This window comes from Rhincodon typus, chromosome 44 (assembly GCF_021869965.1).
Source record: "Rhincodon typus isolate 14 chromosome 44, sRhiTyp1.1, whole genome shotgun sequence".
Classification (NCBI taxonomy): domain Eukaryota; kingdom Metazoa; phylum Chordata; class Chondrichthyes; order Orectolobiformes; family Rhincodontidae; genus Rhincodon; species Rhincodon typus.
This window is the reverse complement of record NC_063375.1, coordinates 1877843-1888298: the sequence shown is the minus strand read 5'-3', so window position 1 is coordinate 1888298 and position 10456 is coordinate 1877843. Positions and strand designations below refer to the sequence as shown.

Here is a 10456-nt window from a genome sequence, read left to right as displayed (position 1 = left end):
TGCCAGACCTGCTGAGCTTTTCCAGCAACTTTGTTTTTGTTCCTGATAAATTTGCTCTGCACCCTCTCCAGTGCTATCACATCCCAGCCAAAATTAGAAGAGACTGCAAGGGAAACAAGAAAGCACAGAAATTATAGACCAGTTAAGGCACAAGGCAGTTTGGCACTTTTTGATGGTATTTTAATGCAGAGAGCCTGACAGTCACGATGAGTTGAGGGCACAAATTAAACCATGGAAGTATGATGTCATTATCATTGTTGTCACTGAGACATGTTTGAGAGAAGAGCAGGCTTGGCAGTTCAATATTCCAGAATATAAGTTTTCAGGCAAAACAAAGAAGGAGGTAAATGGGGAGGTGGTGTTGCACGGTTGATTAAGGATTCAATTACAGCAGAAAGGAGGGATGACATCTTAGAAGGCTCCTCAATTGTAACTAAATGGATAAAATTTAGAAACCAGAGGGGAGCGATCACATTGCTGGGAGTGTACTGTTGACCCCCAAATGGTATATAAGAAACAGAAGAGCAACATGCAGGCAAATTTCAGAGAAGTGTAAAAGTAATAAGGTAGTGATGGTAGGAGCTTTCAACTTCCCCAACATTACCCTCACCACAATCATCTCCATGAATCTTGAGCCAAGCTCAGCAATGCCACCTGCACTGTTTCGAGTCAATTGTGTATATCGACGATAACCCATTAACATTTTTGAAAAAATTTAAAGATGAAAATACCAGACTGTTTAGATGGAGTTTATTATTACAGCTACTTAATTTGAACATTATACATGCAACGGGACAAGAGAACATAATTGCTGATGTGTAGTCATGATTTTGATGTAGGAAGACGAAGGTGTTTGGTGGTGGAAGAATTGGATTGAAGTGGACTATAGTATTGAATGTTTACATACTTAGAGTCAATGTAATGTATACGTATTGTAGTGTACTAATAACGTATAAAGGCATCTTTGTATGTTGATGGTTCTTTATTTTAAGGCAGGAGGTATGATGTAACTATGGCTTTAAGAGGCATATTTTTGTCCTCTTTTTTGAAGAGAGTTTTTGAGCCATAGATGAGAAACTATCTCATCCAAGCCAATAAAGTAAGCAGCTTATGAGGCCTTGGGTTTTGTTTTTAAGATTGTAACAATAGAAGCAAAATGAATGGGTGGGTTCAGGCTCCCGTAGAACCAAAGAATTAATTAGCTTTCAGTAGTCGTTGGGGATTTTGACAGTAGAACCTGTTAGATCTCTCTTGACCACAGCAAAAAGCTTGAATTTTCCCTCTCTCAACCAGAATTTCTCTTGGTGTTCTTTTCTCCTGGACTGAAGAAACATCGCATGTGAGACAATCTGTTTTACTGAATTTGCTTTTGCCAACAATATGTTTATGGGATATTACTATATTGAAACAGTTGCTGTTTAGTAGTTAAATAATCTATTATCCTGTTAAGTTTTCCAATAGAGTTAAAGTTATATTTATTCTTCTTTATGTAGGGTGAGAATAAAATGTGTTTTGTTTAAAGCCAAGGAGTGTAATGAATCACATTACATCTGGAACACAGCACCTTAAACTTGCCTTTAAATAAGATCAAAGTTAGGGTCGAGACTGTCCCCTTGATATATTTGAAGAGGGTTTGGTCTGGTCCATTACACTGTTCAAGTGCTCTGCTATTAAATCTTTTTGTAATGGACTCTGGCATTTTCCTCTGTAACGAGGACAAGAAAATATTTATTATGACATTACCATTTCTTTATATCTACTGTGAATTCTCCATTCTGACCTACTAAACCAACACAAAAATAAAGAAATATGTAGAGAAATTCTTGCTGAGTAAATTTGCCCTTCTTGTTAATTTCTTCCTCTCATACTGTAATTTATATTTATTGATTAATCTTGTTGGCACAAAGCATTGCTACTGTTGACATTGCTATGTTCTGAACAAGTTTTTTTAAAGTCACTCATGGGAGGTGGGCATCGGTGGCTGGGCCAGCATTTATTGCCCAATCTTGGTTGTCCTTGAGAAGGGAGTGGTGAATTGCTTTCTTGAATTGCTGCAGACCTTATGCTGTAGGTAAACCTACACAGCCCTTAAAGAAGGAATCCAGGATTTTAACCCAGTGACAGTGAACGAACGGTGATATATTTCCAAATCAGGATGGTGAGTAGCTTGGAAGGGAACTTGCAGGTGGTCATCCTGTGTATATATGTTGTTCTTGTTCTTCTAGATGAAAGTGTCCTTAACCAGCGTTGAGATTGTCATATGCTATGCAACTCACTTTAAATGATATGAGTCATCTTAACAAGGTAGGTCATATACCAATTGTTGTTCCTGTTTCTTTCTCTTCCAGACCTGGTTGCTACAGCTTTGTAGATGCCAGTTTGCAGAGATTTCCATGCTTGGTCAACATTGTCTGGATGAAGGTTGCACCTTTGTCCTGCTATTTCCAGGTGAATAGTCAGTATTGTTGTCTGCACTGTCTTAACTGCATGTGTGAAAAATTTTGGACAGATCTCATTCTCATAATTATCAGGTCAAATTGGTGCCTTGCCTGGATTTTGGATGGCACCATAACAATTTATGCTGATGTCTGCTCAAGAAGGAGATAATATAGAGTCCACTCTGTGCACAAAGTTTTGGAAGCCACTGTATATTCACTTTCAACTTGCCAACACCATGCTGACCAAGTTTTGTTTATACCATTAACCTGTGCCTAAACTAACTCCTTTGTTAAAATGTTCAAGGAGAAATAATTTTTCTCTGTGGCAACTGCTCTAGAATATCATCCAGATTGTTATGGATATGACCCTTGTCTTTGACATTGACATAGGAGATGGCTAAATAAGCAGAGATGGTGGTATCAGAATTGCCATCCGATAACGGATGAAGAGCTATGAGGCGTTCAGCAGTTGTGACAGGCATTTCAATTATCTGCATCAATTTACTGCTGACAAAAAAACTCAATCTATGATCACAGACAGCAAGTGCACTTTTGCCATGGCAGTAGAATATAAAATTGACAGTAATAATTAACCCAGTATTGGCTAGTCTAGTCTCTTAGACAGCAACAATGTTGATATTGAACGTTATACAGTTGTCTGTGAATATCCCCACTGGCTTTATGATGGAGAGAAGGCCGTTGATGAAACAAATGAAGATGTTTGGGCCTAAGCCACTACCCTAAAAGCTCCTGCAGTGATGTTCTGGAGCTCAGACAACTGATGTCCAACAACCACAAGCATCCTCCTATGTGCCAGGTATGTCTCCAACCACTGGAGGTTTCCCCCGATTCCCATTTACGTTAGTTTTGCTAAAGTTCCTTGATGCCACACTTGGCATTTGGCCTTCATATCATTACCTCTCACCTCAACTCTGAATTTCAGCTCTTTTGCCCACATTTGATCTAAAGCTGTTGTGAGGTCAGGAGCTGCATGGCCATAGCAGAACCCAAACTAAATGTTGTAAGCAGGTTACTGCTAACAAGGTGCTGCTTAATAGCACTTTTGATGACAGCTTTAGAATTATTTGAGGAAATAGCAAGCAGATTAGATGAAGAGGAAGCAGTGGATATATATTTGAATTTCCAGAAGTCATTTGATAAGATATCACATGCTAGGCTACTTAATAAGACTTAATAAGAGGTCGTATATTAACATAGATAAAGGATTGCCTAAGTAATAGATGACAGAGAGTTAGGATAAAGCAGGCATTTGCAGGATGTAACTCATGGAGTGCCATGGGGCTCAGTGCCATGGGCACAATTATTTACAATATATATTAATGACTTAGATAAGGAAAATGAAAGTACTATAGCTAATTTTGCGGACGACACAAAAATAAGTGGGAAGGCAAGTGGTGAGGATGGCACAAAGTGTCTACAGAGGGATATAGACAGGGTAAACAAGTGGGTAAACACTTGGCAGATGGAATATGATGTGGGAAAATATGATGTTATGCACTTTGGCAGGAAGAATAGAGGAGCTGAATATTATTTAAATGGAGAAAAACTGCAGAAAGCTGCAACACAGCGAAATTCTTTACCACAGAGGGCTGTAGAGGCTGAGTCATTTAGAATATTTAAGGCTGAGATAGACATATTTTTAATCAGTAAGGGAATCAATAGGGAAAAGTTGAAGGTTATCAGGTCAGCAATCAGAACTCATTAAATGGTGGAGCAGAATGGATGGGCTGCATGGCCTGCTTCTCCTACTTTTTTTTATAGAATCCCTATGGTGTGGAATCAGGCAATTCTGCCCAACAAGTCCACATCGACCCTTTGAAGAGCGTCCCACCCAGACCCATCCGCCTACTCTTTCCCTATAATCCTGCATTTCCCATGGCTAATGCAACTAACCTACACATCCCGGAACCCTAAGGGCAATTTAGCATGGCCAGTCCACCTAACTTGCACATTTTGTGCTCGTATGGTCCTAACTAATGATCGAGAAGAAACTGCTAAAGTGATAATTGGCCAATTTGGATTTGTTCTGCTTTTTATTTACAGAGCTTACGTGGATAGTTTTCCATATTGTTGGGTAGATGCCAGTGCTATACCTGTATTGGAACAGCTTGGCTAGGGGTGTAAGAAGTTTTCAGTACTATTGACTAAATGTTGTCAGAGCCCATAGCCTTTACAGTCAGTATCCATTGCCCTATGGGAGCTGTTTATCGATATCAGCTGAAGTGAATCTAATTAGTTGAAGTGAAGACTGACGTCTGTGATGCTGCGACCTCTGGATGAAGCTGAGATTAATCATCGGCCCAGAACTTTTGGCTGAACGTTATTGCAAATACTTCAACCTTAACATTTGCACAGATGTGCTGATCACCACCACTATTATTTAATGGCTGGACTCTCCCCTCATTGAGGATGAGGATATTTGCAACACCTCCTCCTTCAGTGAGGTGTTCAAATGTCCACTACTATCAAGACTAGATCTGACAGGACTGCAAGCTCAGATCTGATTGGTTGGGTGTGGAATTGCTTAACTCTGTCTGTGTGTCACTGCTTATGATGTTTGGCACGCAGGTAGTCCTGTATTGTTTCACCAGGTTGTGACTTTTTATGTCTGGTGCTGCTCCTGGTGTGTCCTCTTGCATTCTTAATTGAACCATGATATATCCCCTGGTTTTATGGTAATGGTAGAGTAAGAGATATGCCAGGCTATGAGGTCATATGTGCTGGATAAGTAATGCTAGCCTTGCAAAAATCACAGGTGCAGGAGATAATTAGGAAGGTTAATGAAACATTAAATCTTAATTCAAAGGTACGTAACAGTAGAGAAGTCTTACTGCAGTTGTACGAGGTGCTGGTGAAAACACATCTGGAGTACTCTGAGCATTTTCGTCCCCTTAATTAAGGAAAGATATTATTTCATTGGAGAAATTTCAGAGAAGGTTCATTAAAATGATCTCTGGTATGGAGGGATTGTCTCATGAGGAAAGGCTAAACAGGGTTGGGACTCTACTCACCAGAATTTAGAAGAACAAGAGGTGATCTCATTTAACTATATAAAATTCTTAAGGGGCTTGACAGAGTAAATGCTGAGAGAATGTTTCTCTTCATGGGAGAAACTAGGGCCGGGGGCATAGACTGAGAACAAAGGAGTGCCAATTTAAGACTGCATTGAGAGTCTTTGGAACCTCTTGCCATAGAGAGCTATGGGGCAGAGTCCTTGTGTATACTCAAGGCTGAGATAGATAGATAGATTCTTGATGAGTAGGGGAAACAACAGTTACAGGCAGAACACAGGAAAGTGGATGTGAGGTATGTTGGATCAGCCATGATCCTATTAAGTGGCAGAGTAGTCTTGAGGGACCGAACAGTCTACTCCTATTTGTATTACTTATGGTCGTATGGTCCTAGAGTGATCCCTGGACCTGCTCTTCAATTTTATGTCCAGAGAGGAATCAAGCACTGTTTCATTATAATCCTGCTCAAACAAGCTATATCCTCCTATTCCACCAGTGTGAAACTTTAGCTACACTGAGTTCTGAGGAAGGGTCACCAACTCAAAACGTTAACTCTGTTACTTTCTTCACAGATGCTGCCAGACCTGTTGAGCTTTTCCAGCAACTTTGTTTTTGTTCCTGATTTACAGCATCCGCAGTTCATTCCATTGAATGTTAGCTAAGTCTTTTGTGAGGGACTTTATCAAATTCGTCTTTAATTCTCTGGTCTTCCTCAGCCCCTACTTTCCAATCTATCAGAGATCCATCTCTCAGTTTCCTTTCTGTGAGAACCATGTTAATCAGTCTACTACCCTTCAATCAGACTATCAGGATCACTGCAGAGTTTTAATTAAAGAAGTGCTCTGTTCTCCTGTACTGCAGCCCTAGGAGTTTGATTAAACTACTATTAAACTACTACTGTCTTCTTCGATCATCTATCTTAATGCCATGTCTCAATTGATTGTCATACATTTGAGCATTTAAATTGTTACACATGTTTCTTTAAAATAAGTTTATTCTCTTAAATAATATAGAAAATAACATTGTGAAATAAAGTTAAAAGCTTTTTAACAGTTTAAATTAATAAATCTTATTCTTCTTCCTCTGCTTTGCGGTCCAGTGAGGAAGAGTCGACCCCCACCTCTTCATAATCCTTCTCGAGTGAGGCCATGTCTTCCCGTGCATCCTGGAACTCCCCTTCCTCCAGACCCTCCCCCACATACCAGTGGACAAAGGCTCGCTTGGCATACATCTTGTCGAATTTGAGGTTCATGCGAGTCCAAGCCAAGGAAATGGCAGTGGTGTTGCTCAGCATACAGAGGGCCCGCTGCACCTTCGCTAGGTCACCCCCCGGTACCACAGTTGGGGGCTGATAGTTAATGCCAACCTATAGTGTAAAAGGGAATAAAAAATATGCCAGATTCAACTGCACAAACAGATGCAACAACATCAGACCTGTTGGTTACAATGTAATTTTCAAGCTTAAAGTTATGAATGTGTCACTGGACAAGTATCCAGATCTGCTTGATCATTGGGCTGTTCTCCCAAATTTCAAGCTTCAGTTTCTCGTGGAATATGCACAGTGAGGCAGCATTATAGCTAATTCAGCTTTTTATTACCTCTTTCTAATGTGGCTATGATTCTGAGAAAGGCAATATTCTTTTCAGGCAATATTCACATGGCAGACTGAGGGCATCAATCAAGGACCAAAGTTCTACTCAAGTTCTACTCAGTTCTACTCAAGACTCAGACGGAGGTCCTGTTTGGTCCAGAAATAGGATGTGTTTGTTCCTGATGGTTGTGGACAGAGAATCAGCTTTTTATCTGGATAGAGTAGACATGCCTGTGCATGAGAGATGTGATCTGCATATTCCATATTTCTCCAGGGACCCATGGATTGAACACAAATCCCACACTTACCTTGAACCCAGTTGGGCACCAATCAACAAATGCGATCGAGCGCTTGGTCTTGATGGTGGCAATGGAAGCATTGACATCCTTGGGCACCACGTCTCCTCGGTACAGCATGCAGCACGCCATGTACTTGCCCTGGCGGGGATCGCATTTCACCATCTGGTTGGCTGGTTCAAAGCAGGCGTTAGTGATCTCTGCCACTGAGAGTTGCTCATGGTAAGCCTTCTCAGCGGAAATGAGAGGTGCGTAGGTCACCAGAGGGAAGTGAATGCGGGGATAGGGGACCAGGTTGGTCTGGAACTCTGTCAAGTCCACATTGAGGGCACCGTCGAACCGGAGTGATGCTGTGATGGACGACACCACCTGTGCAATGAGACGGTTGAGGTTGGTGTAGGTTGGTCTCTCAATGTCGAGATTTCGTCGACAAACATCATAAATGGCTTCATTGTCCACCATGAAGGCACAGTCGGAGTGCTCAAGGGTGCAGTGGGTGACAAGCACTGTGTTGTATGGCTCAACCACTGCAGTGGAGATCTGGGGAGCAGGGTAAATGGAAAACTCCAGCTTGGATTTCTTGCCATAGTCAACAGAGAGTCTCTCCATCAGGAGGGAAGTGAAGCCGGAACCGGTGCCACCCCCGAAACTGTGGAAGATGAGGAATCCCTGCAGCCCTGTGCACTGGTCAGCCTGTGGGCAAATAAAGGGCAGTAAATTAAAATGTAAAAAGAAGTCATCAAAGTGCAGTAGAGAACTGTATACACAGGACAGGAGAATGGAGGGGACATTGGTCCCTTGGAGGAAGACAATAACAGAGATCAGCTAGATGAGGTGTAGAGCAAGGAGTGCAAAGCAGCAGGGGTATAGAGACTTTGCTTGGAGTATTGTGTCAATGGGTGTCCCAGCCATTGTGTGTGCATGTTGATGAGAATATTGAAGTGACAGTAATAAGTGACCCAGGAGCCAATGAGTAGGATTTGTGTATGTGAATCATGTGGCCACTGATAAGGTCTCCCTTGCACAGAAACAGTGGGATATGCATAATGTGAGTGGTTAATAACGAGGTGTAGCTGGGATTGAGCACTGTCATTGTTATACAACTTACCACTTTCCGTATGCGATCCAAGACCAGATCCACAATCTCCTTGCCGATGGAGCAGTGGCCCCGGGCATAGTTGTTAGCTGCATCCTCCTTGCCAGTGATGAGCTGCTCAGGGTGAAACAGCTGTCGATATGTGCCGGTGCGGACCTCATCTGCAGGTAGGGAATACGTATTTAAAACATAGAATATTCCAGCAAATATGATGCCTTCCTGCCAAGTTGCAAGGAGTTTAATGAGAAAACTAGCTGACAATCCTATCAACAATCTCTTACCAATCACAGTGGGCTCTAGATCTATGAACACAGCACGGGGGATATGTTTTCCTGCCCCAGTCTCACTGAAGAAAGTATTGAAGGAGTCGTCTCCTCCTCCAATTGTCTTGTCACTGGGCATCTGCCCATCTGGCTGTATCCCATGCTCCAGGCAGTACAGCTCCCAGCAGGCATTACCAAGCTGCACTCCAGCCTGGCCAATATGAAGAGAAAGGCACTCACGCTAAAGAGGAGAAAGAAAATACAATTGTTTTTACTGTTTCAAATCAGTCAGTACAACAGTAAAGAGAAAGATGTGTGAGGAGCAACAGGTTCACAAACAATGAATTCACTGTGATCGCCATCTGATGAATTTGCTCTCACTTTTGCAGGCCTTCATTCAACCTTAATTTATTGTGGATCCCTTATCCTAATTTGCATGGTTCCCTGCACTATGAATTCCCACTCCCTCTTTGATATACATACTCCATAGATATGTTCTGTCCCTGCAAGATGCCTTTCATTCCTCCACATTTTCATCCCCTTCTCTCTCTTTGGCTATTGTTATTCCTTTTGAGTTTCTTTTCCTTGGGGGAATAGCTCCCTCCCAGTTGGTTATGCTTCATCTTAAATTGGTGCATTTCCTATCAACTCCCCCTGTTTCCCAGTGGCTCTCACTCTCTCGGTGAATTCCCACCCTTCCAATGTATTCACCCTCCTAATAAATTCTGTCACTCATTCTATGGATCCTGCTTTCCCTGTGGATTCATTGTCTTGATCAAAAGCCATTACCCAATGCGTTTGCCACCTCGTACCCACTCACCATGATCTTCTTCTGTTTTCGCCGTTCTTAAGAATGAACAGTTTGTTGACGTTCACCCTATTTATACCGCACTCCGTAGAATGTTCCAATCAACCGAACCGTGCTCTGATTGGCCTCCGACAATAAAAGATTATGGTTGCCTAGCGAATCAACAATAACAAACATTCACTGACGCTCGGCGCTGATTGGTTCCGCCGTTTGCGCAAAGAATCAATCAATCGCAATGATCTGTTGATGGCGGATCACTAGGCAACGTGGCTATCTTTGTTTATCAAATCTCCTTCAGTCAAACTGAAAATTAAAAATCATCCATCAATCCGTCATGGTTACATGGAAATCTCAGCAGATTAGCACTAAGTTAAAATGCTCAGGGAGCCAGTGCAAACACATGGACTGAATGGCATCCTTCAGGACTATAATAATTCTATGATTCTGAATCCATCTATTTTAATGCAACCCCAGAGATTAATCACACATCATCAAGCCAATGAAGTTCCAACAATTCTATCTCGCCACTCAAATGTTCATTAATTATTCTTCTTTTTATTCCCTTGCTGAAATGTGTACTGCTGTGATCCTGTTTTAGATGGTTGTTGAATTTGTCCTTTAGAACCTTTCCATTGTGAATTGATCTTACTTATTTTTCCTTCTCAATCTTTCAATCCAGTGATAAATGGCCAATATCCCTCTCTTCATTATCATTCACAAGTGTGGCTCAGGCCTTCTTCCATGTTTCCTGCAGCCACTTCCTGTGGACAAGGACCAGTGGCCAAGGATCCATTCAGTATAACTATCATCAAATGTGAGGTTGATGCATATCCAAGACAAAAAAATTGTGGCTGAGTTCCTCCATCTACAGAGAAAACACTGGACTTTAGCAGGTGCCCCCCTGGAACCATAAACAGGATTGTAATTAAGGG

The 10456-nt window shown here is 41.7% G+C and overlaps 2 protein-coding genes and 1 long non-coding RNA gene across 3 annotated transcripts in view; 1 reads left to right on the top strand and 2 right to left on the bottom strand.

Annotated features, from left to right (window-relative positions):
• alas2 (aminolevulinate, delta-, synthase 2) overlaps positions 1-703 on the bottom strand; it is a 50172-nt gene extending 49469 nt beyond the window's left edge. Inside the window, exon 1 of the mRNA XM_048619952.1 lies at positions 605-703. Coding sequence (XP_048475909.1) covers positions 605-703 — 99 coding nt within the window. The remainder of the gene's footprint in view (positions 1-604) is intronic.
• A 610-nt stretch (positions 704-1313) lies between these two features.
• LOC125487731 lies at positions 1314-6880 on the top strand. The gene is made up of 3 exons (XR_007266081.1): positions 1314-1339; positions 2349-2448; positions 6570-6880. It is a non-coding gene; the product is annotated as an uncharacterized LOC125487731 (long non-coding RNA).
• LOC109921125 (tubulin alpha-1B chain-like) lies at positions 6540-8880 on the bottom strand. The gene is made up of 4 exons (XM_048619892.1): positions 8735-8880; positions 8466-8614; positions 7370-8050; positions 6540-6836 (listed from the first exon to the last, which is right to left on the bottom strand). The coding sequence occupies exons 1-4, from the start codon at positions 8853-8855 to the stop codon at positions 6540-6542; spliced, it is 1248 nt and encodes a 415-aa protein (XP_048475849.1). The 5' UTR covers positions 8856-8880.
• Positions 8881-10456: the final 1576 nt, after the last annotated feature.